The 27,191-nt window shown below is 33.8% G+C and overlaps 1 protein-coding gene across 1 annotated transcript in view; it reads right to left on the bottom strand.

Annotated features, from left to right (window-relative positions):
• The window catches only part of DNAH12 (dynein axonemal heavy chain 12), a 175,544-nt gene that overhangs the window by 91,399 nt on the left and 56,954 nt on the right, over positions 1 to 27,191 (bottom strand). Inside the window, exons 21-36 of the mRNA XM_081072623.1 lie at positions 26,157 to 26,278; positions 25,779 to 26,061; positions 23,716 to 23,835; positions 23,242 to 23,398; positions 22,836 to 23,008; positions 20,100 to 20,252; positions 19,605 to 19,844; positions 19,027 to 19,272; positions 18,579 to 18,698; positions 13,357 to 13,466; positions 10,252 to 10,435; positions 9,978 to 10,118; positions 6,426 to 6,509; positions 5,674 to 5,862; positions 2,963 to 3,082; positions 1,184 to 1,369 (exon numbers count right to left, since the gene is read on the bottom strand). Coding sequence (XP_080928749.1) covers positions 1,184 to 1,369; positions 2,963 to 3,082; positions 5,674 to 5,862; positions 6,426 to 6,509; positions 9,978 to 10,118; positions 10,252 to 10,435; positions 13,357 to 13,466; positions 18,579 to 18,698; positions 19,027 to 19,272; positions 19,605 to 19,844; positions 20,100 to 20,252; positions 22,836 to 23,008; positions 23,242 to 23,398; positions 23,716 to 23,835; positions 25,779 to 26,061; positions 26,157 to 26,278 — 2,628 coding nt within the window. The remainder of the gene's footprint in view (positions 1 to 1,183; positions 1,370 to 2,962; positions 3,083 to 5,673; positions 5,863 to 6,425; positions 6,510 to 9,977; positions 10,119 to 10,251; positions 10,436 to 13,356; positions 13,467 to 18,578; positions 18,699 to 19,026; positions 19,273 to 19,604; positions 19,845 to 20,099; positions 20,253 to 22,835; positions 23,009 to 23,241; positions 23,399 to 23,715; positions 23,836 to 25,778; positions 26,062 to 26,156; positions 26,279 to 27,191) is intronic.

Below are 27,191 nucleotides of genomic sequence, written 5' to 3'. Positions count from 1 at the left end.
AGTTTTTTATTGATAGACAAATGGATAAAGAAGATGTTGTACATATGAATACATACAATGGAATATTACTCAGCCATAAAAAGGATATCTTTCCATTTGTGACAACACGGATGGACCTAGTGGGTATTATGCTAGGCAAAGAAGTCGAACAAAGACAAATACCATATGATTTCACTTATATGTGGAATCTAAAAAATTAAATAAACGAATAAACATAACAGACACAAGTTCATAAGTACAGAGAACAAACTGATGGTTGCTAGTAGGGAGGAGGGCTGGGAGGATGAGTGAAAAAAGTGAAGGGATTAAGAAGTACAAATTGGCAGTTACAAAAGAGTCACAGGATATAAATTACAGCATAGGGAATATGGTTGATAATATTATAATAGCTATGTATGGTGTCAGGTGAGTACTAGACTTATCAGGGGGATCACTTTGTAAATTATATAAATGTCTAACCATTATGCTATCTGTACACCTGAAAGTAATAAAACTGTAATTGGAAAAAAAAACACCCCAGCAGTTTTTCACTCTCATTTTCTCTTCTCCAGCAACTACCTTTACCTCTTTAAGCTGAATATTTTGGTATTTACCTCCACTTCTTAAAGAACATGCTTGTGTTACCACCTCTTGGTTTTTTAGTTTTAGAGGTGATTTTATTGACTTCTCACTATGACTACTGAGGATGAAACTCTATTCCTGGTCTTATTGATAAAATTCTGTGTTAGCATGATTTGAGGGAAAGAATTCTGCACTGGCAGTCAAGAGAGCTGGGTCCCAGTCCTGACTCTTCTAGTCATTTGCCTTTCTAGGTTTGCTTCTTTATCTGTAAACCTTGAAATTTAGCTGAAATTGTAACCAAGGCTCTATCCAGATCTATGATTCTGTTAAGTAAAATTAGCATGAATCAAATGATTATTCAAATGGCTACTGTTTAAAATAATCTTTTTAAAATTCTTTTTTAAAGTGGAGAAAATAGATTTAATTTAAATCTGAAAATATAAAATATTCTTACAGCAAGTTTATCTATATTGTCCACAGTTATAGGAGGAGAAACTAAAGGAAAGGAACTAAAATGCTAACCACAAGAGTCAATCCCCTAGGATGGGAACCTAGGAGTTTTTCCTGCTGATCCAAGACTTTGTGGTTTATAGCTTATCATAATAATAATTTTATATCATACCTCATACATGTAGTCATAGACCAGGCCTTTTTCATCAAAATGGCATTCCCATTTACCCACAGATTCAGGTACTGGGTTGCTATCTTTTCCCAGTATGATTAATCGTAGGAAAGAATCAAAAACAATGCGACCATCTGTATCACAACTTCCTCCAATGGACCAAATCAAAGAAAACATAAAGCACGCCTGTTGGCAAATAAATAAATAAATAAATAAATAAATAAATAAATAAATATTAACTTAAACTGATTATTTAAAAGAAAATTTTAACAAATTAATTAAAATTTAACATATTAAGGCCTGGTTAACCTACTTGGAAAAGGTCATCTATAAATGAAGTGGATTGGAGCACAGCTAAGTCACATACAGTCATTTCTCTGGCAATAGTTATCTAAATTTAAAATGCCCATGCCAAATGATATAGGAATTTCTTATTTAGGAGTTTATCCTGAAATGTATTTTCACCTGTCAAAATGATATATGTACAAGAAAATTCACTGCAGCATTGTTTGTGATAGCAAACAATTAGAAGCAACCCAAATGTTCTTCAACAGGGGTCTGCTTAATTGGACTATGCTACATACACTGCAATACACGCAGTTATTAAAAAAGAAGGTAACTCTACTGAGATGGAATGACCTCCAAGATATATTGTGAGAAAAGTTGCAAGTAAGTATGTATGGTATGCTAACATATAAAAATATATGTATTAGGCTCATTCCTTATATAGTTTAAAAATCTATCAAACATATTTTAAGAGAAAATTTTCAACTAAGTATCAATCTATATTAGTCTAAAAATGATTCTGAACCATTTAAATAATTTAGGGAGTTTAGGTTTACTAACAGAATGAAAATTTTCAGGAAATATATAATACAAAGTTTACATAGGTAAACTGTTCCTAAGATACTTTTATTTTATAAAAAAGTAACAGTGATATATACAGAAGAATATTAAAAACTAGTTCTGTGACAGGCTGTTCCAAACTTAGGAAGAAAAAGGGATATAAATAAATTATACTTCAAACACGTCTGTTCAATTTCTTCTAAAGTAAAGGGAAATAAAGGTGAAAGGGGAGGGGTGGGAAAAAGAGATATGGCTAGCAGGGAACTCTGGAATGTGAGATGTCTGAGGCAGAAGATTTTCTGTGGCAATGAGGTGAAGGGGAAACAATAAGAGGGAACTGATGTTACCGCAGAGTGGAAGAGAAGGTAGACTGGGTGGATTCGGGAATAAGGTGGTGGATGGGAAAGTAGCATACACCAGGAAAGAAAACAAAACGCCTTTGACTCCCTCAGAGTCATGTTGGCTGGCCTTCTGTGACCTCTGGACATTAACTAACCTGGACCACTGATTCCCCTGTACCTGTGAGCTCTATGGATTCTGCCACTAATACTCCACCCAGCTAGGTGGAGGCCTGCTCCTGGTCTTCCATAGCCAGCTTCTTGCAGTCTATCTATATCCTGGCTTAACATTAAAACAAATCAATTTACCTAAAGTCCGTATTGGATTAATATTAAGTCACCTTATTAAGTGTTAATCAAATTATGATCTTTTATAAATAACAGGGTAGATTCGGTTCATTCAGACATTTTATTTTCTTTAAAGTGTTTTTTAAATCAGAAATCCAGGTCAGAGCAACTTTAACGTCTTCAGTTATTCTTTCAGTGCTCACCAAAAATAGTTCTGGATCTCACAATGTCTTTCTCAGTACAAGTATCATTTGCCAGAGGCATATTTTATCCTGTAATCAAAAATCACATTAAGTATAAAACCAACCATAATCCAAACACGAATGTGCTTGCTTGTAGGATCATTTTCTACCACGTCACAGAGCAGTGCTTCAAAGAGGCGTGTGAGAGATACAACCACATTGCTATCACTTGTAGGAATCAGTTCCTGCAATGGGAAAAAAAATACTTTTCTTTCATCTTATTTGAAAAATAAAAGAAAATAAATATTTCATTTAAAAAACTGAGAAAAGCATATATGGTTTTCAAAAGGTCTTTATAACACTTAAACTTACAGAATTCAAACTGTATGCATGCTACAAACATCTCTCAACTGCTTTGGTTTAGCATGTTATATTATACAATTGTATATAACGTATTCTAAATTCTCTGATAAATGAAAACTAGCTACTCTAAGAGAATAAACAATGTTCTAGAGATAGCTGAAATAAAGTCTCTAACAGTCATTCATTCATTTATATATTCAACAAACATTTATAAAAAAACATACTATACCTATATACCAGGCTAGGAGATATAGAAATAAAACACACAGACTCTAAAAAGGAATGATACTGAAATTAAATAGACAACAATAATATGGGGTAATACTGACAAGGCAGAGGAAGTCCTAGGGTGGGGGAGGTGACTAGAGTACTTGGGATAAACAATTAGCCCAGACCCACGGAGGAGGAAGACAAGGAGGGAAATGGGAGAGGAATAAATCAAGGAAGGCTTCCCAGATGAAGTAATATCTGAGCTGAATTTGGGGAAAAATATGTGTTAGTCAGGTGCAGAAGGGAAGGATGTTCAAGGCAGGATAAACTATATATACATGGAAATGGAGATGCACTGGGGGTCTTGGAACATACCCCCATGGATGAGGGGAGGACCACTATATTACAAAGCTCCAGTAAACAAAATAGTATGGTATTGACACAAAAACAGATATATTAACCAATGGAACTGAATAGAAAGCCCAGAAATAAACATAACACATACAGTCAACTAATCTTCAGCAAGGATGATAAGAATACACACTAGGGAAAGCATAGTCTGTTCAATAAATGGTGTTGGGAAAATAATGAAATTGGCCATGGCCATCATCTTATGCCGCACACAAAAATCAATCCAAAATGGGTTACTGACTTACATGTAAAACCTGAAATTGTAAAACTCCTAGAAGAAAAACATAGGAAAAAAGCTCCTTAACATTGGCCTTAGAAATGACTTTTTGAATATGACACCAAAAGATCAGGCAACAAAAGTAAAAATTAACAAGTAGAATTACATTAAATTAAAAGCACAGTAGAAGCACAGCAAAAGAAACAATCAACAAAATGAAAAGGCAATCTATGGACTAAGAGAAAATATTTGCAAACTATATACCTGATAAAGGGTTAATACCCAAAATTTATAAGAAACTCATACAATTCAATAGCAAAAGAGCCCATCAACGCAACTTAAAAATAGTGAGGGACCTGAATAAATATTTTTTCCAAAGAAGACATACAAATGGCCAACAGATATATGAAAAGGCACTTAACATCACTAATCATCAAGAAAATGCAAATCAAAACCACAATGAGATATGACCTTACACCTGTTAAAATGACTATTATTAAAAAGATAAAAGATGGTAAGTGTTGGTGAGGATATAGAGAAAAGAAAAATCTTTGTGCACTGTTGATGGGAATATAAACTGGTACGGCCATTGTGGAAAACAGTATGGAGAAACCTCAAAAAACTACTAAACCTCAAAAAACTAAAAATAGCACTACCATACGATCCAGCAATCCATCTTCAAGGTATGTAACCAAAGGAAATGAAATCAGTACTTCAAACAGATATTTGCGCTCCCAGGTTCATTGCAGCATTATTCACAACAGCCAAGACATGGAAACAAACTGTTTGTTAATGGATGAATGGATAAAGAAATTGCAGTATAAATACACAATGGAATATTATTCAGCCTTAAAAAAGGAGATTCTGGTATTTGCCACAACATGGATTAAGTTTGTTAACATTATGATAAGTGAAACAGAAAGGGATAAATTGTGTGATCTCACTTACATGCAGAATCTAAAGTTGAATATATACAACCGGAGAATAAAACAATTGTTACCAGGAATGGAATAGAGAGACCTTGAGCAAAGGGTGCAAAGCTGTAGTTGTGTAGGATAAATAAGTCTAGAGATCTACTGTATAGCATGATGACTACAGATATTGGAATTTTTCCAAGAGAGTAGATTTCAGGTGCTCTCACCACACACATACACACAAAAATGTGGTAACTACTTGAGGTGATATATTAGCTTGACTATAGTAATCATTTTACTATGTGTATACTACATATGAAATCATCGTGTACATTTTAAATATAATTTTTATTTTTTAAATATTTTAAAATAAAACCCAGAGGGATAAACACATACACACATACCTGAATACAAGTATAACGAGGGGAACTGAATAAGATTAGTAGATAGTATCAATGTCAATATCCTGGTGATATAATATAGTCTTGCAAAATGTTATCATGGGGAAAAGTTTGGTGAAATGTACATGGAATTTCTATTATTTATTACAACTGTCATGTGACTCACTGATTGCTACAATAAACATTTCAAGTTTTTAAAAAATGGACACTAAATGTCTAAGGTGAAATTGATTTTAGTTATTTATCCTACCATTGTGACTTTAGACTAAGTTGAGTAAAAACTAAAGAAACTTGAGTGGGTCAGAGAATTAGAATATTACCTTGCATTTTTTCTTACGAAGCTTTAAAGCAGGCTGTATTAACCAGTCAAAAAGTGCTCTCAGCAGAGCCTGATGATCTGGTTCCTGTAGAGGTCCTTTCAGTGAATTTAACCATGAAGACACAAGAGGTTCCCATCCTAACTGTGAGGGTTCCAAATAAATCATGCCACAGCGGCTTACAGTGGCAGGCTAGAGAAAAAAAGACAAAAATTGTTTTCCTTTGTTGCTTTTATACTAGTAATACCCAGCAGTTATTAAGTACTTCTTTGCATGACTTATAAGGCCTTTCATGAGCTAGCTCCTGTCTTCCTCTACAGCCTCACATACATTAGATGAAACTATTTGCAGTCACAGTTCCCCAGATATATCATGGCTTCAGGTCTTTATATTATATCTTGTCATGATTTGGAATGACCAGCCTCAACCAAACTCCCTGGAGAAGTCTTACCACTTAAAACCAGATCAAATACACAAATGCTTCACATGGTCCTCCTCTATCCATTCCCCTCTGGGGCACTCATCTCCTCAATATTCAGAGCCCTAACATGTAACTCTATATTGGATTATTTATTAGCATGCTTCTCATCCTTCTTTAAATGAGCATACAGTGTGGTTTACTAATCTTTATACTCATAGTGCCTAACTTATTTTCTGAGACATGATAAAAAAAACTTATTGACTAAATGAATGAACGAACAAATGAATGAACAAACAAATAAACACACTACCGTTATGTAAAATTCTGAACTTACTGAGGCCTGGGAAAGGTCCATTGCTTCAAAGATGAGGCTCATTTGAGGAGACATTTGAATGATTTCTCCACTCATAAGGCAAAGCTAAAAGCAATTATTTTTCAGATGTTTATATAAAAAATTCTCAAACTTCTCAGGTAAGAATTTATTCTATTTATAACACAATGTATATCCTGTGATATGATGTAATAAGTATTAGAATGGAAGCCATAAAATCATAATGCTAGGTCTAGCTCTGTCAATTACTACCAGCTTAGCAAATACATGAGATTCCTGAATCTCAAGCTCTTCCTCTATAAACAGGGATAATTTCTCTCTCACAGAGTTCTCTGTGTGTATGTGTGTGGGGGGAACTATATAACAGACGGCAAAAGCTATAAAATCCTGTACAAATCTCAGTTCTTGTTATTAATAAAATTATATGAAATACTCTTGATTTTATAAAGTTGTCAGACTTTTTATTAATAAAAAAAGAGAAATAGAAAAGAGAATAATGTGAACACTCGTATACCCATCTCTTAGATTTTACCAATGTTAACATTTTGCCATATTTGTTTCATCTTTAAAAAAATTATTTTAAAAAGCATTACACATACCATGGCATTTCACATCCAAATATGTCAATATTCATCTGAAAAATAAGGACTTTTCTATATAACCACAATAACATGATCACATCCAACAAAATTATCAATAATTTCTTTCTAATCATCTAATATCATCAACTCATGTAATACTCAAATTTCCTCAAGTGTACCAGAAATGTCTTTTCCACTGATTTATTCAAAATAAAATTCCATCAATGACCAGGCATTGTGTTTGCTATGTCCCCTAGGTCTCTTTTAATCTAAAATATTCCTTTTTGAAGTACATAAAAATTGAATTTGCAACTGCTTCCTGCCAAACTCCTTTCTTGCACATTATTATTAAAGTCATCCTGTCTTCTCAATCTCGTTGGCTTCTATCTTTGGAATTATCATTAACTTTTAATAATTTTAATAATCATTATGAATTGTTGATATTCCAAATTAATTTCATTACTAAGTCCTTTAAATTATTCCTAGTCATTTATTTTTCAGTGTTTCTTCTCTGCCTCTACAATCATCACTATAGTCCCTGTTTTGCCCCTATCTAGTCATATGTCAACAATGTGACATTTATCATTTTTGGATCTGTTTCTAATCTGTAAAATAAATAGTCTAGACCTGGACTGTCCAATATACTAACCAGTAATCATGTGTGGTTATTTCTATTTAGCTTAACGAATGAAAGTTAAACAACATTTAAAGTCAGTTCTTCAATTGCACTAAGCCACATTTCAAATGCTCAAAGTATGCATGAATGCTCAATAAGCCACGTGATGAGAGGCTGTCTTATTGGACAGTGCAGATATTTACATCTGCAGAGAGTTTTATTGGACAGTGCTGGTCCAGAATACTTTAAACCTTCTACCAGATTATTTCAGTAAATGTTCTTCTCACGACAAATTTGGGAGGTGGAGTCAGCTTTCTCCTCACACCCTCATGCTGTTTCCCAAACACATCTACTCCAACCTTTGGTACAACCCTTGCTCCTCTGACAAACCCACTTGCTGCTGTCACCAGCACCCAATCATCCCCCCTTGTTAGTTCAAGCTTTTGGAACTTGGTTCAATCTCTTTCTACTATAACTCTGGCCTGATCCAGCACTTATGAAGGGGAGCATCTTATAAACCTTGGATCCATGACCACCTTGTCTTTACTTACTTTTGCCCTACTCCACTTCAGACATCTACTTTATATACCTGGGCCCTTCTCTCCTGGAGCGCTGCATAATTCTGAAATACTAAATTCAAGCATCCCAGTCTCTGACCACAGACTCCTACCTATCCAGCTTTCTCACTCATTGACTCCTACTACACTTTTTTTCTCTTCGTTTTCATATCCCTGTTGTTTTCACTTCCTCCATTATCAAGCAGCTTCTTTTCGATGGTGTAGCATTTCTACCATTCTCATGCCAATATCTTTAAAGTCTCTGTATTTCCAATCTAGCAATATTATCTACACCCACACCCAAACTGCTTAGACTATTAGAGAAGATCTCACAAAGGCAGACCTTGGCATTACAACTGAAAATTCATGGTCTTCGGCTCAATCAGATTATCAGTAACACTATGCTATACTTCTGTGTTTTCCTACACAGCTCTCTTTCCCATTTCCAAATAGCTAATTTAAACCTTCCTCTTTCTCCTCAAGTGTGCAAAGAACCAGGTCCTACCATTTCACAAAGGAAAAAACAATCAAAAGGATTTGTTTTCAAATTTCCTCTATTAAATACATACATTCACCTGTGTCTATACCTATCCATTCTTGCTTCCCTCTCATCTAACACGAGACAATCTTTCTACCTGGCTATGAATCCTTAGACTTGACTCTACTGATTAACCCCTCTCTTTGGAATCATCACTAATTCTTGTCTGTTTACTTGCCCCTGTCCTTAGCTCAATCAATATGACTGAATGTATGAAAGAAAAATATGAATAAATGACCAACCACCTATGATAAAGTACTAGGATACATGTTAGAATGCTAATTAAATTAATCTGCTTATTTAGTGGTGTAGTGATTTCACATAAGTATGAAAATAAATTGTACTATATTCATACAGTAGAATACTAATACAGGCATAAAAGGAATAAATTAAATAAATAAATAAATAAAATGGAACATGAATAGCACAGATACTATATCAACTAAAAAAAGGAAAAACTAAAGAGGATAATTCCTTTTACATGAAGTTTAAGAACCAGCAAAGCTAATTTATCACAGTAGAAGTCAGAATAGTGATTGCCCCTGGAGTTTACCAATTGGGAATGAACATGAATGAACCTTGTAGGGTGCAAGAAATTTTATGCATCTTTATTTAGGTGATGGTTATGTGAGTGTACACTTATGTAAAAAAATCATAAAATCTAAACTTAAAGTTAATGCACATTTTATACTTTATGTATGTTATCTCTCAATTAAAATAAATACTAGAAATCTTTCATTTTCTAGTTCTTTTGTATATCTCACAGCTTCTAAGGTAATGTACCACATATAAGCACTGAATCATTTGATGTTTTCAAAGAGGAAGGAAGCCCTTTTATTTTTTTCTAGAAAATTAATTTAAAGTTCTGTAAGAAACCATAGATCTGTAGTCACTACAATTTATCACCATCTATTACATTACTATGCCTTTCGGCTATGCAGTCATTTTAATACAACATACTTTTATTCTACAAAAAACTAAGTAAAGGATTTACTACAGCATAGTTTTCATTGAAAAGATAATTTGTAAACTTAATCAAATTGCTGCATCCTTCATTTCAAATATACAGTCCTAGGCAATTAGTTGTTGAACGTATATCATTGCTTAAGCATATCTACATTTGCTTTGCTTCGCTTTTTTAAATTCTGGTTTAAAACATATAACATTAACTTTACCAAATTAACCATTTTTGAGTTTATAGTTCAGTAGTGTTCGGTATATTCACATTGTGCATCTGTTTTGCTTTTAGTAATAATGATTTACCTTTTTATTATCATCCAGCACTGTGTTCATGCTCTCTATCCACAAAGTGTCAATGGGACCATCAAATACAACCCATTTCCGGTCAGGTGTTTCTGATAAGGCAAATTCTCTAAAAGTGTTAGCCACAATACCATCAGTCCACTGAGGAGGAAAAAGGGAAAAGTTGGAAAGCTTCCTCTATAAAACTACAAAGTGATAATATGAACACATTTCAAATTTCTTGGTTTAATGTGCATTGTCAATAAGAGTTAAGAATGTTTACACTGTAGATTACCTCATGAGATACTGGGTCAAACTGTCCAAAAAGTTGGCCCATAGTAATGGATTTGGGGTTTACAGTCCTATAAATGACCTTTTCTTCCTCTCCATAGCCACGTTCATTCATAAGAGTTAGAGTATCAGCCAGCATATGCAGAACTTTTGTCTTAGCAGCAAAAGGCTCTCCTACTAACATAAAACTATTAAAGAAAGGAAGTAATTATACAATAAGACTCTAAATCAAAGTAAATTATTTGCCTATATGCTGGTACATAAAATTGTACCCTATGATGATTACATAGTTTTTGAAATTATATGAATTTTTCTGATATGAGGAAAATACATTTAACTTCTGAACTGATTGATCTCTAAGTCAAATTCTCTACACCAATACTATAATCTACAAAAGAGAATATAATTTAAAAATCTCCAAATGAAAATGAAAACTGAATAATTGTATACTCTTAAAATTAAAAGAAATGACTTGGGTCCTTCTAAGGAGAGGAGTGAGAAGGATTCTCTTTCCTCAAGTCTTCACTTGCTGTAGTAATTATCAGTGCTCTTAGCCAAATATTTCTGAATCTTTCTCCTGCACACAGGATTCCTCACCCTCTGGTGGAAATAATAGGTGGCTAAGAAGTAGTAAGCGAAAATGATGGGCATTACTTCCTAGCACGTGATAGCTAATTGCCAGAAAGGAACCTTATAGAGCTTTCTTTTTCCTCTAACAGAGCTATGACGCACAATGTTGAGATGGTGGCTGCTCCAAAAGCCTGGGACACTGAGTAATCATGATAAGCAGAACCTCCCATGATGGATACAGCATGAATGAGAAATAAACCTTTGTTTTTTTAATCACTAAAATTTGGGTGATGAGTGTTTCTACAGAATACCTTAGCCCATCCTTACTGACAGAAATTGGTACCTAGAAGGAGGGAAGGTATTCTTGTTATAATAAAAAAAGACTAAAATATGTAGCTTTGGCTTATAGGCCAGGTAATGGGTGGCAAATTAACTGTTATTCAAAGATTGGCAATTAATGTCATGCAATAATGAAACATTTGGTCAATTTATCCCTTGAAATGAACTGGAAGACAGATAATATACCCAATAAAATTGTAGTTTTAGAGGAAAAGAATAGTAAACAGAATATTATTAGTATATAATGACAAATGATGGCTGCATTTAACAAGAAACTACAAAAAAGAAATAAGTCCAGAAAAAAATAGGCAGTTTACAAGCAAGAATGAAAGAGAATAGAAAGAGTCCAGAAATTCAGGAACTTGCAGGACTGAAAGAGGCAATTTGTTCTTATCTTCTACTGGTAAAATATAAATTGAGAAAATCTTTGAAGAACAAAGAGCTACTCAGCCTGGCATCAAAGATCAAATCAAGGATTGGCCATTGCATCACTTTATTAAAACCTGTAAAAGATTAATATGGTTTCCAATAATCTTTTCAGGAGGATAAAATACAGAGGGTGCCAAAAATGTATACACATTTTAAGAAAGGAAAAAACTGTATTAAAATTGTAATACTCAATATATGCTGATAACAAAGGATGAATACAAGTCATGTGTATATATATTTTTGGCACCCCGGTAGTTCAGGAAAAACAGATTAAGAGTGTGGCCCTCTCAATTAAGCCTGATAGGTTCAAGGATTCTACAGGAAATTCAGAAATGACTTAATAAGGACAGTAGTTATGGCTACTGGTACACAGTGTTTCCTGGAATCAAATAGATAAAAAGCTTATTAAGTTTTTGAGAGCGTTTACTGACAAAGAAACCATCAGTCTAAGCTAAAACACATGTGCACGTTCAAGACTTAAAAATAATCGTTGGTTATTATATGCATGAGGGTTGACTATACTAGTACTCCGTCTATTTTTGTATATGTTTGAAATTTTAAATAATACGAAGGTTGTTTTGTTTTTAAATCCTGCCTTTAAAATTATCATGATCTTTGAGACCTCAACTTTCAATAGGCAGAGCAGGCTGAAAACATTTCTCAACTCCAAGGACATTTTCTCTATTATCCACTTCACATGTGATCAGGGAAGAAAATGGAGATGGAAGGACCTCTCAGAAGGTTAAAGCAAGGTCCATGGAGAACAGTTAACTGGAAAGCCCCTTCCAGGGAGCAAAATCAAGCAAAAGTGGATCCAGGTTTTATGGGGTTTTAAGGTTATACAATTGATATGGGAGGCTCTCTAAGGAAAAAAAAATATATATATATGCAATTATGAACACAAAATGTCCACAGCCACTTTAATGACACCCTATATAATAAATTATGCATACAAAACGATTATGACTTCTTAGAGGTGCCCCTACAAGTGAGAGGTCCTGAAATTTTTGTTTTAAATTAAAGTTTATTGGAGTGACAATTGTTAGTAAAGTTACACAGATTTCAGGTGTACAATTCTGTAATAGGTCCTGAAGCTTAAACTCCATTAATTTCACTCTATCTCCTGAAATGGGGCCCCCACGTGCCCAGTTGGGTTTCACAGTTGCTACTGACCAGCGTTGGCTTCGTTTCCTGTTTCACCGTATCTTCTATTTGTCTCCTATTCTTTAATTTCTGAAAAGGAGTGTTTGCTACAATAGTCCTATTCTGGTAAACCCACTACTACGTATAATACTGGGTATGTGGAGGGAATATAACTTTCCAGTTTGTAGGTGCCTGGATCAAGAACAACTTCCAAACTTGATACAGAAACTATCACACATCACCTAGCTATCCTGAACTTTGAGTCTGGTTCATCGATTGATTGGAACTTTTAGGTTGTCTCCTTGGAAGGGAACAGTGTATTTTATGTGCATGAAGGAGAGTGCATAACATATTTGATGACCACAAGAGTAAATTGTGGTGATCATTAGTGCTACATCAGTGAATGAGCATTCTTTACCAATCCTTGAGGGACATATAGCATGCGAAAGAAATAAACCTTTGTTTTTAAGCCACTGGAATAGGGATTAGGGGTGGGGGCTATTTGCTCCCTAGCCTACCTAGCATACAAAGTTTGCTGACCTTTTGATACACAAATTATAGTTGTTTTAATAGTTTAATTTTAAAATAACATCTAAAACTGGCAGACAGTGATAATCTATCATCTTACCCATGTCTAACAATCATCATTTCATATGTCTGAATCATTTTTTCAAGAAAAAATTTCACAGGCTGAAGATTGTGTACTTTGCAAGCTTCATGAGCACATTCCAAAAATTCCTAAAATAAGAGAAAAATGGAATGCATTTCTATAAAATGACATTATAAATCATGTCACATACGTCTCATAAATGTAGACTTCGTTTAGGAATAAGAAAATTGTACCTTCTTAGGTTGATAAATTATTTCTTAAAGCTGTATTTTTTTAATTAAAAGGAGAAACAAGTAGAATTAAAATACTTTTAAATTCATATTCCCATTAGTTACTAAAGATTATAGCACCAAACAGTGGATATATGCTACATGAAAACAACTCTCTTAATGGTGTTTTCCAGAATTTTACTTTTGGATAGGATATAGAAAGAAATGACAAACAACCCTTCACACTGCAGTAACTAGAAATAAACAGAGAAGCTAAAAAAAAATTCATAAACATTTTAAAGATACCGGAGCACTGTGAATATACATAAGTCTAAAGGAACTAAATTTCAGAAAGGGATGAACCTTTCTTAAATGAGTGCAAATTAATAGCTAATTTTGCCCCAGGAAACATTTTCCAAGTGTGAACATAGATGGACAATGGATTGGGCCTGCTACAGGCAGAGGGACTTTGCTGAAGTAGGAAGAAACCAACAGATATTTTAATGGTCATATGGGCTTGTGTGACAGATTTGAATTGGGAGGAGCTTCAGACACAAAGTTCTCCCCACTCCTATGCTTATGCTGAATGTGAGGTGATACGAGAAATCAAGGGCTTAACAAGGTACAGAGAAAGAGATTTCCTTAGTCTTGGGATGCTGCTAGAGGAGGGCCTTATAACACAGTAGGACAATTCTCACTCTAAAGACATTTGAAACCAAACGTAAACTAAAGCTCAATAATGCTGCAACAAAACTGACTTAGGTCAATTCCTGATTGAACTGATCAGGAGCTCGATTTTGCTATCTGACAAAGGAAAAGACATGGTTCTTCTGCAGGAAAATAATACCATGTTATCCTCTACAATTATTTTATACACATTTTTAACATAAAAATCAAAATTTATAAGTCATAAGAAATAACTGATGATCAAGAGGGAAAAAAGTAAGTAAAACAAACTCACAGATGATCCACATGTCATAGTTAGCAGTCAATAACATTAAGATAACTTACAAATGTACAAAAAAACCTGACAATATAACAGAAAATAAAAAGATAAAGAATTTAAGCAAAGAAATGGGATCGCTTAATGAAACCAAATTGGACACACTAAATAAAACTTAAAAAAAAAAAAAAAGTACCGTCCATGTGCCACCTAATGTTTTGGTCAATGACGGACCCCATACATGACAAGTGGTCCCATAGATTATAATGGAGCTGAAAAATTCCTATCACCTAGTGACATCACAGCTTTCATAACATCATAGCACAACACATTACTCACATGTTTGTGGTGACGCTGAAGTAAACAAACCTATTGTGCTGCCGGTCATACAAAAGTAAAGCACATACAATTATATACAGTACATAATACTTGATAATGATAATAAATGACTGTTACTGGTTTATATATTTACTCTACTATACTTTTTGTCATTATTTTAGAGTGTACTCTAATTAAAATAAAAAGTTTGCTGTAAAACAGTGTGCTGTGTTCCGCCAGCAGCAGCCTCACACATCTCGCATTTACCATGTCTCTTGATTGCATCATTTTCTCTTGTGCTTGATTTAACCTCAGGTTGTTTTATAAATTTAGTGTAGCCTAAGTGTACAGCATTTATAAAGTCTATAGTAGTGAACAGTAATGTCCTAGGAGTTCACATTCACTCACCACTCACTCACTGACTCACCCAGAGCAACCTCCAGTCCTGCAAGCTCCTTAATGGTAAGTGCCCTATACAGGTGTACTGTTTTTTCATCTTTTATACTATATTTTTACTGTACTTTTTCTGTGTTTAGATACACAAATACTTACCCTTTTGGTATAATTGCCTACAGTATCCAGCACAGTAACATGCTGTACAGGTTTGTAGCCTAGTAGCAGTGTATACCATACAGCCTAGGGGGGTACTAAGCTATACCATATAAGTTTCTGTAAGTACACTCTATGATGTTCACACAATGATGAAATTACCTATTGATACATTTCTCAGAATGTATCCCCATTGTTAAACAGTGCATAACTGTATATGCAATTGGAATTCATTCCATAGGCTTATCAGAAACTGGATAAAGCTAAACAAAGGATCATTAATCTTAAAGACAGGTCAATAAAAAGTATCCAAATTAAAGCATAGATAATAAAACAATTTTTAAAAAGCAAAAACAAAGCATAGGAGACAAGTGAGATAATATAAAATGGTCTATCATACATGTAATTGGAGTCCCAACAGAATGGAAGAGAAAATAGGGCAGAAGAAATAATTTAAAAGACAATTTAAATTATCTGAGAATTTTCTGAAAACATCAATCCACAGATTCAAGAAGTGCAGCAAATCCCAAGAAGGATAAGTATAAAACAGACAATAGTAGGCAAATAATCAAACAAGGAGAGAAATATAAAAAACAGCCAAAGGGGAAAAACGCATTATAGTCAAGGAAGCATAAATAAGAAAAATTCCTGACTTCTAAGCATAACAATAAAAGCCAGGAGCTAATGGAATGACATCTTTAAAATGATGGGGGGGGGGGGGCATGTGGGCAAACCCCTGCCAATCTAGATTTCTATATCTAGTGACATTATTCTTCAAAAATGAAAGCTAAAGACATTTTCAAACAAACAAAAGCTGAGAGAATTTGTTTCCAGAAGACCCACGCACGTAAGAAATACTGAAAAAAGTTCTTTACGTGGTAGGGAAAAGACCACAGATGAAAGCACATATCTGCGGGAGGGAATTAAAAAACACTAGAAAGGGTAAATATAAAAGACTATTTTTATAAAAAATGCTAATACTTAAAGCAAAAAATAATGTATTGTAGAGTTTATAACATATGTAGAAGTAAAATACATGATAATAATCGTACAATAGGCACGGGTGAGTGAATAATGGAATTATCCCATTTAAAGTCCTTATATTGTTTCTGAAATGGTAGAATACAAAATTAAGGTAAATCGTAGTAAGTCAAAGTATATACTGTGTTTTAATCTGTGAAGTAACCACTGAGGCAAAACTAAAAAGCCAACAGAGAAGACTAATGGAGTAATAAACATTAACTGAAACCAAAAGTAGTTAGTAAAGGCAAAACAAAGGAATACAATACATATTAAAAAGCAAGATGGTATATATGTTTTTAACAGCCCCAGCTCTGAGCTATTCCGGTAGCACACCCCGCCCAGCACTACCTCCTAGTAGTATTTTTCAAATTGGAATCTATTGCTATATTCATGGGAGTACAAGAGTTCTCCAAGAGAATGTTAAGATTTTGTATTTGTATTAAAAAAAATCATATTAGCATATCCTGAATCATCTCGATAGTCACCTATGGTATAATACAAAAATATATATGGTCTTTGACCTCTGTTTCTGAAACAAAGGTCCTTAAACCCTTGGGATTCTGGAGTGATAGGAGTATCTTTTGTTATTCATAATGAGCTCTTTTTAATCACATCGTGCTCCAAAGTACAGAACTCAGGCAGACGTTAATTGATTACACAGAACAAACTATTCAAAAACGAGAGATTCTATTATGACTATTACTATAGTTAAGCCCACGAAACATAAAATATAGGTTGTGCTTTATAACAGTTAAAAAACAAACCTGCCCCTATTCTTCTTACATCTTACAAAGTTAAAGTTACCATTGTTCTTCTTTCCTCCCTTTCCTCCATACAAATAAATATTCCACAGAAACAGAAAATACGCATAAACCCCAGCCCAGAGGATGGAGGGGTCTCTCCTCCACTAGCAATCAGAGACCACCATTCTGCCTATGGGGTGGCCTTTGATTTCTTACTCTCTGCTAAATAAACTTACTTTTACTTTAAACTCTATACCAGCTCGTTTGAATTCTTTCCTATGTGAAGCCAAGAACCCTCTTTTCCTGTAACACTTGCATACCTACATAATCCCTAACATTGCTGCTTGTCAGAGATGTTTTGCAGGATCAGCCCAGGATGCTTTGCAGGCCCAGAGGGTTGAACCGGCTGAAACTGCCTGAGGCCAGCCAAAGCAGTTTGGAGGACTCTCTAATGACCTGCTCATGAACTTTTCTCATTATACACTCATTATAATACTAAAATCTCCTCCCAGGGGCAGGGATTTTCCGCCATTTTTGAACACGCAACACACGTATAAGTATGTTTTCTAATTGCTCATGTGCAGGAATGTCCCCACCTATCGGTGCTATGAGGAAGTTCACCTTAATGTTTATACATAATATCCCTGAAAAAAGAGGAATCCAATCCTTTGTTCAGGGACACGCACTGCTTTGGGAAATGAACCCCAGCACGTTCATGCTTGCTGGCTTCCTTCTCGTAAAATCATCTCAGAGCTGTTTTGGCTGGCAACTACTGAGTAACTGGAACTGGTTCTGTCCAGTAACAGTTTATGCATGCTGAACTCTGAACAGTTTATGCATGCTGAACTCTAAAGAATCTTCACTGTACATTTTACCATAGAAATTGCCATATCGTAACAATTTCGTTTTAGTCACAAATGATCTATCTCATTAAATTGAGATTGTTTTGTTTGTAATTAATGTTAATTTTGATTCTGATTTTATATTATATAACAGCTATAAGTAGCAGGCACTTATTCTTATGTGTATACATCTGTAGGCCTCATTATAATGTTTGTACTTTAGATGGAATTGGAAATGCACATGGTTTGTTTCCTTTAAAATTTGAGAAACAAATTCTTGTGTTAACTATGTTTTACCACATTTAGTTTACCATCTTTTCTGCCTGCTGTTCACAATAGTGCTATAGTACTCATAGTGGTAAGTATTATAAATCACAAGATAGGAAATAAAATATTTATTATCTTACAACATTATCTTTGACTTGAATCTTGTTAACCCTGGTATCATATAACAGGAAGTACTAAAATGTACTCATTTTCATTAACTAAGGTGGCCAAAATAGAGGTTTATCCTCCAAACAGAATGATTTCATTTCACTCATTTAATAAAACTTTGTAAACTATTCATCAGATAAATTTATTTACAGAATAAGTCATTCACAAGTTTACTTACATGATAGTCAGCTTCAGGAAGTTTAATACCAGGAAATAAGTCACTAGTTATTCCATTAAATAAGGGTATATCATGTGATAGAAACTTTGGTTCATTTACATCTTTAATTGATCGAAGAAGCTAAAATCATCCAAAAAGTGCAATGTAAGTTAATTGCCAGTGTTTACCCTTCTCCACCCCCATGCCAAAAATCAAAGTTTCTTTTACATTGCTCCATGGGATCCCCATACTAAAAAGCCGACACCATGCTCATCAAGCCAAAAGGTCCTCATATTCTATAAAATATAATGAATAACATAACCCCCAAAACTATCATTTCAACTCCATATAAAAAGGCTCAAAGCAACAACTCTCTTATTCACCTATTTATAGTTCCTAATCAACCTTGCTAAAAAAAAAAAATTATCTTTTCTACTGAAGCTTTCACAAGTATGTATTTAATACTTACAAGTATATCTTCATTTTCGTTTGGAAATTTTAGTTTTAGGTTTCCAGCAGCCACTAAAACGGCTTTTACTGCTCGCATTCCATAGTCATAATGAAACTGTGACGAGAGCTGCTCTGAGCAAAGCCTATAGGTCATTACTATCTTCACAGACAGAGGTTTTGCATTCAGAAATCCATAAGAATAGAGGGAGATTTCTGCTATGAGGGCATAGTTTGGAACCATCATAGCCACTGTTCTAAAAAGAACCTGAAGTATATAATAAATGAAACATATTATTTACATAAAGGAAACCATTTTTAAAGCTGAGCATAAACACCCAAAGATAATGTGTTGATATTCAAGTTTATTCCCCCAGTGCCGCACCTTTCATCAACTCTGTAATGTTTTCAGGAGCACTTTAATAATTTTATGTACTTTAACATTTTTTAAATGTCTAAAAAAGTTTTTGAAGGTTTATCTTACAGAAAATGGAAAAGGTAAAGGGGAGATTACAAATACATGTGAGAAAATTATACCACTTTGAGTGGATTTTGCTGTTACTTTTGATTAATAAATTTACACTCTTAGAAAAAAATTACCTTAAGATTATCCGGCAATTCAGAACGTCCTGCATAACCAGGATTCATGGTAATAGCTACAAAACAGTTTGGATTGAGTTTAAGTTCTGTCCCTTCAAAAATAAACACTTCCAGCTTTTGTTGAATGGCTCTCTGAATACAAAGGATCTGTTGAGCTACTACCGACAACACTTCCAACTCAATTCGATTAAATTCATCAAAGCAAGCCCAAGCACCAGAAGAAGCCAATCCTTTAAAAAACTAAGGACAAGAAAAAGGGAGATGATTTTTCTTAGGAAAAGGCATCATTTATTAAAACAAATATTTAACATTTTAAGTCAAAACTGAAAGTTAAGCTTAATAAAAGCCCCAAGGATAAAAACAATTTTGTTACCCCTAAAGCCAAGGTTCAAATAATGCTTAAACTACATTCAAATAATGTTTGAACATGAATTTGCTTCAGTTTGTCCAGTTAGACGTCACTGTAAGTTTGTCACATTTAATACGTAATTTTACCTTTCCCATTGCTAGATAATCTAGCCCATCTGAACAGTTGAACACCACACACTGTACAGCAAGAGCTTTAGCCAAGTCCTTGGTGGTTTCAGTTTTTCCGGTGCCTGCTGGCCCCTCCGGAGCACCTCCAAGGTTTAAATAGAAGGCACCTATCTGAAAAGAAAAATATACATAAAAATAAATCCATGCTTAACTGAAAAAAAACACATAATAAATAACTGCTTACAAAATGGATTTAGTTTTATTTGTAGCTTCAGCGAGGCAGTAATACAATTACATTATTCAGTTAATTTTTAGCAATTTTCTAGCTGCATAAAGAAAAAACAGTTTACAGTCCAAAAAAAGTGAAAATGTAGCAAAATCTCCTTATCTTTTAATACTTTATATGTATCCTATTTACCTTTAAAAACAAAGAGAATCTAGCCTTGAGATATTAACATTTGGTCAGAAAAGTTTAATTAGAAGTGGTTGTGGAAATGATTATAGAGTTCAGTAATGACAATCTCATGGCTAGCTGCAAAGAGAGTAAACATCTGAAAGAGAGTGTTATAAACGGGGGCTTATCAGCTGGAAGAAATGACCTATTCACCTTGGCTATTGGTTCTACTCTTGGTATTTTTCTCCATTCCCTTAACACTGTTCTATATTTCTCTTACCAGTAGTATCTCTTTCTACCTTGCATTACAGTTAATTATGTATCTCCCCCCCCACCTACCCCCCGAGCAAGCTCCTTTAGAGCAACATCAGCAGTACCTGTATCTGAATTCTTTCTGGGTCCCCATGATGACTAGAACAGTGGCTGGAAATTTTTAGAAGCATATAAATTATAGTCAACTCTAACTATGGAGTTTGTTTCATGAAAACCACTCTGTGAGTTTGTGCAACTTAACTCCTTTTAGAAAAAACAGGGTTAAGGGACTCAAGGTTCTACCTATGGGGAGGCTGGGGTATGTGGGAACTCGCTTGTACTTTCTGCTTAATTTTGCTATGAACCTAAAACTGCTCTAAAAAAATAAAATCTATTTTTAAAATAAACCTTTGAAAATCATAAATATTTTTACATTTACTAAAATAAAATAGAGACAGCTCATTAAATAAAGGCAACATCAAGGATATTTTATCTATCTTAAATTTATGATAAATGCTATACAGTTAAGGTCCATTAACTTGACTGTGGGAAATCTCAGTCTCTCCCTTCTTTACAATTTCAAGAAAATGTTTATAAGTGTGTTCCTTTCATTATTATTAATAAATACATTAGTTTTTTTTCAATCTAGTGTTGTGTACAAGTGTTTAATGTGATTCTGATTTTACAACTCAAAGTTGTTTAACTTCCACCTTCCAAGTATTCACAGCTTCTGATTTCACTGAGATCCCAGATAAGACACACAAGCTTGAGATTCATTTACTGAACAAATGTTTAGGGAGTAATTATATACTTGTTCACGGCTGGAGTAGAAAACCAGACAGACATGATGCCTGCCCTCAGGTAGCTTCCTGAGAAATTAGAGGGTTTGGTGAAACATTTTACTGTAGATGCATTAACACCCTACCCAGATTCCCTTTATCAGCCATTGCATCCATCACCCAACTACTGTGTCAGCTACAAATAGCTCACCACTGTTCTTCTCTCCTGAGGATTCCCCTCAATAGGATCTATCTTTTTGGCAAATACTTGAAACCTTTCCTACACCATTAACCCCAAGGATGACTCATAGACAATGACAATAAAGGGATATAAAAGCCAGACCCCTTTGCCGAAAGTGGGATACCTCTGTGATGCCATCCGTGCCCCAACGCCCTCCCCACCCCCATGAGATTAGCCTAAGGCTACCCATCTGATGAAACCACATCTTTTTTTAGTTTTTCCCCCTGCTTTCCTCACTTTCTTATAGGCTTTTTTCTGAGAGCATTCCCTAGTAAATCATTTGTCCAAGAATCCCCATTACATTTCTGCTTCTAGAAAACTCAATTAAAGACACTTTCATTTTACTTAGTCAGCGCAGGTGGTTTCTTGATGCTCGTCCTCAATTTCCAGATAGAAGTGCCAGATTTACCAAATAAAAATATAGGATGCCCAGTGAAATCTGAATTTCTAATAAACAATGAATAATTTATTAGTTTAAGAATGTCCCATGCAACATTTGGGATATATTTATACTAAAAAAATTTTCATTGCTTATTTGAAATTCAAAATTACCCGAAGTCCTGTATTTTATCTGTCAACCATAGTTCTAGGGTTTTGGGTGTTTTTTTTTTAAATAGTGATAGCTCTATCTTCCATAGTTTGATAAAAAGCACAGACCTCAGCACCACCCTCCTACATTTCAGCTCTCTCCTTTCTATTCAACAGAACTAACTTGGAGTTCTAAGGCCCAAATGTACTTTCGTCATCTTCCTGTCATCTCTCCCATAACTCCACTACAAAAATTAGTATAATTTTCTGAAGCACCGGTTTTCTCTTTAGATCTCCAATATCTTCCTTTTTCTAATTATCCCCAATGATTTTCAAACATTGTAATTCAAACATTCTTGTATTCTACAAAAGCACCCAGAATTATTCATCACTATAATTTTACATAAAGGCAATTTGGGATTAGGAAGCGATAGCTGTGTTCAATAATTACAGATAAGAGAATAAAATGAGGATAGCTATGTTAAATTTGGACAAGAAAATATGACACCACACCAAAAAGCAATCTTTAATGTGTGAATGAAAATAATTTAAATGCATACCAATGTTCTGTAACACCTGTCAGTTAGAGGAGTAATGACAAGTCGAGGTGAATTACCAAGATATTCATAAGCATATTTTACATTGCAATTAATGATACGAACTCGAGCATTCTCATATTCCCAATAATATCGAAGCTGAGCAAGCCACTGGAAATCTGTATCATGTGAGACACCTAAAAAGAATAAAGTAAAACAAGACACATAACCCTAAAATGGAAATAATTTGAAAAATAGGTATTTTTATCATCTTTTAAAAGAGCAAATGTTAAAATAATTCATGTTTTCCAATTTGTAGAAAAGACCATATGAAACAAATTCTGTTGAGAGAAAAAGACATATAGTATAAGACTTTGTTTCTAGAAGCTATTGCTATTTTATCTTTACTATTAAAGGAAAAGTCACATACCCATGTCAATCATGTCCATGACCACATCTCGAGCATGCACGTCAATAGTGACCAAAGCGCCCAGAGTAGTTCTGGTCTGCTTCGACAGTTTTCCTCTCACCAGCTCTACAATATCGTTTAGCTGATTCTGAAGTTCCTTATAGTACTTCTTTAATGCCTATAAAATAAAACTAAATTAAACTAATGTTATATATGATATTTAAAATATATATTTCATATATTTACTCTTATATATAAAACTTTTCTGACTCTTATATTCTGATTTCTATATCTCTATATACAAATGAATTATAGAGTGATTTTGTTTAAGCCTAGTATAAAATATTAATAATAAGTTTCCAAAGAATGGTGTAATTTTAATGTTACATGTAGAAATTGGGGAGGGGGGGAATTGGCTTTGCGAAGAATAAATAAGCTAACTAAGAAACACAACATGTAGAAAAGAATGTTATTTAAAATCAAATAATGCTTTACCTCTGTCCCACCACTTATAACTTCCTGTGTCTCAGAAGTCCAGAACATTTGAGAAACACAAAGTACAACTTGGCCAGGCCACTCTCGAACCCAGTTGCTTCTTGCAGAGTCTGGATAAGCCTGAACAATTGAAAAGCATTTCTAACTTCAAAAGATTATGAAGGGAAGAAAAAAAGCCTAATGTCTAACAATAGGGAAGTGCAATATTTGGTACATTTGTAGGCTAGAATATCACATAGACTTGAACATTTTCAGATGGCTATTTAAAAGACCTGAATTTTTTTTATAATTATTATATTTTTGAAATATTCATATGGATTTTATGCTGTTTTGCTGTGAGGAGTTGTCAAGTTTTCTACATAGACTACCCACTAGTTCTATTATAATAAAATGTAAGGATTTTATTAAAAAGTAAGAAAATAAATCAATCTGATAGATTATATATATTGACACCAAGATTTAATTGAAAAGGAGACTATACAATTCGGTGGAAAACTGGACGAGCAGTTAGAACCCTTGTGTTATTAATCCATAGCTACACTGTATAACCAGAGTATATAATTTGAATAATTATATATTTGTTCAATTATAATTGAACAACCTGTGATTTTGAGTTCAAAGTATACTTTCATATCTGTCTAACATTTTTATGATAAAAATTCATTTAAAGGGATGAGGGTTAAAAAATAACTTGCTTCAAAAATAAATGATAATAGCAGATTCAAATTATGAATTAAAAAGACAACTGCAGAACAAAGTTTGAAGTTGATGCTAATAGAAACTATTTTTAATAGAACACCATCTTTAATATAATACCATCTTTGATATGCTTTCAATATTAATGTAAGGATATAAATATATTGCTATTAAAATACCTTTTAATTAGCAATATTTAGAAATAAATGGAAATGACAAACTGACCTAAGCTTCACAGAAGGATGAATTTCAAAGAACGGATGAGCTATTGCTAAGTACATAGAAGGTAAATTTCTATACTTATTAAGGAAATACTTTTTTTTTGTTCTTTCTTATGTGTTTTAGTTTATTTAACTATGTGTCATAAGTATAAAAAAATTTTTAAAAAGTCAAGATTTATCTACAGGAGCATTGAAGCTGAACAGAATAGCCACTGCAAGAAGATGAATTTCATAGGGCTCTTGGTGAAGGAATAAGGATCCCTCACTCATATAAAGTGAGTTGCTGATATAATGCTGCAATGCCTTTAAAAATGACTTTTTTGGGCGGCCAGGTGGCTCAGTTGGTTAGAGTGTGTGCTCTTAACAACAAGGTTGCCAGTTCAATTCCCGCATGGGAGGGTTGGGACGGCTGTGCCCCCTGCAACTAAGATTGAAAATGGCGACTGGACTTGGACCTGAGGTGCACCTGCTGATGGGCCCTGGAAAAACTCACTGTCCCCCAATATTCCCCAATTTAAAAAAAAATATTTTAAAAAAATGATTTCTTTTAACAACACAAATGTTCCCTGTGGTTCCCAAAGAAGAAATATCCTGAAGTTTATCATTCAAGATTAGGTTAACCAGATTAGCATAAGCAAGGTACGTGTAGTGCCTAGGTGTTATATTTCTTTCAAATATATATCCTCCTTTAATGTTTGTTCATTTCATTTTGAGTTTTTAAGTAATTACGTGTAAACAGCAGTAAGTGAACTAAATCATGCACTCACGTTTGAGTTTCTTTTACACAGGATACCAAAATGCTCTCCCATTTGCTCTTTACCTAGTTATTGCTACTTATCCTTACGGTCTCAGTTTCAATTTCACTTCCTCTAAGAGCCTATCACTAGAACCACTCCCCTATTCTAAATTATAAGCACCTTAGTATTCTTCCTCATACCACCTTTCTTCTTTTGTAGCATTTAATCACATATTATCATCAATTCTTACTAATATCATTTTAATAATAATATTTTTTAAAAAGAGAAAATAATAAATGGTTTAAAATAGTAAGAACTTTAAGTGTTAATTTACTGGTGCCCATTTAAAACCTCCTAAAAGAAAACATTTATAGAATATAAGATAAACATTTAATTCTAGGATACACACCAGCCTGGATGCAGCGATCACATCACGAATACTCTGGAGCATTAAATCTTCTACTTGAATGAGCCACTTTTCTACAGCACCTCGTGCTGCAGACGTGGAAATAAGTGCGATCAGCTCCACTCGCTCACCTTCAGAACTATACATGGCCTTAATGTCCAAATTGGGAAGAAACTCCAATTTAGCAATACCCTCAAAGCATTTTTTTAAATGAGGCTGAACTCTAAGTGGATCTTTGGTCTCTGATAGAATCTCTAACATTTCATCATTAGACAAGAAGAAAAAACTAGGAAAAAACATGCAAACACACAAGCTTTAGTTATAATTCATTACACATCAGAAAATGCGTTTAATTATAGCACAATTGAATATCCATTATACCGAGGGAAGAAAAGTCGTTTCTTTTCAAGATATGCATTAAGCCCTTTCATAATTTTCTCCAAAAGTTCATTGCAGTTCTGTAGTTTTTCCAATAAACCTGTTAAAGAAGTAGCAGCAAGAACCTAAAAGAGACACATTCATTCAGTTCATCACTTACATAACAGATATAAAATCTAAACACTAATCTAAATTATATGTCAAAAAATGTTAAAATTCCAAAAGGTTTATGAAAGTTGTGAAATGTTTTTGTAATACAAAACTACTAAAATTCAATAAATCATAACTCCTCTTATCCAAAGATGCTAGTTATAAATGAAAAGGTATAACTGTCTTGCATATTTTTATTTCTCCTTTATTGAATGATGTGAGAAGAGTCTATTAGGTTGGCGTGTAACATAATTTTTCCATTTACAACTGTCAACTATAAACTTAAATCTACATGTATGAGTTGACAAACTACATCTCATGGGCTCAATCCAGCCTACTATAAGTTCTTTTTTTCAGTTTTATGAGTACAACCAACAAATAAAAATTGTATATATGTACAGTGTACAACTTAATTTTTTGATGTACATATGCATTGTGATGCCAGTTTAGGTATGGCCCAAAAAGAATTATTTTTACATTTTTAAAAGGTTGGAAAAATTAAAATAATAGTTCATGGTACATGAAAATGTCAGTGTCCATAAACAGCTTTATTGTAGCTCAGACACATCCATTCAGTTATGTACTGTCTGGCTGCTTTCTCGCTACAATGATGATACAGTTGACTAGTTGCAACAATAACAACAACAAAACTGCATCTTACAAAGCCTAAAATATTTACCATCTGGCTCTTTGCAGAAAAAATTTGTTGACTTCTGATCTGTAAGAAGTTATGTCTCACAAAGGTTCTAGAGTCAACATATAAGCAAAATCTTTACAACTCATAAATATCAGTGTGCTATTGACTTTCAGTAAGTCCAGCACAGCTACTTGTTCACCCAACACTGAAACAAATTATTTCTTAAGTTGAATACCAGATGCATACTATGT

The sequence above is a fragment of the Rhinolophus hipposideros genome (genome assembly GCF_964194185.1).
Source record: "Rhinolophus hipposideros genome assembly, chromosome: 14".
Classification (NCBI taxonomy): domain Eukaryota; kingdom Metazoa; phylum Chordata; class Mammalia; order Chiroptera; family Rhinolophidae; genus Rhinolophus; species Rhinolophus hipposideros.
Note: the sequence above shows the minus strand (reverse complement) of the source record. Positions and strands in the feature narration are given on the sequence as shown.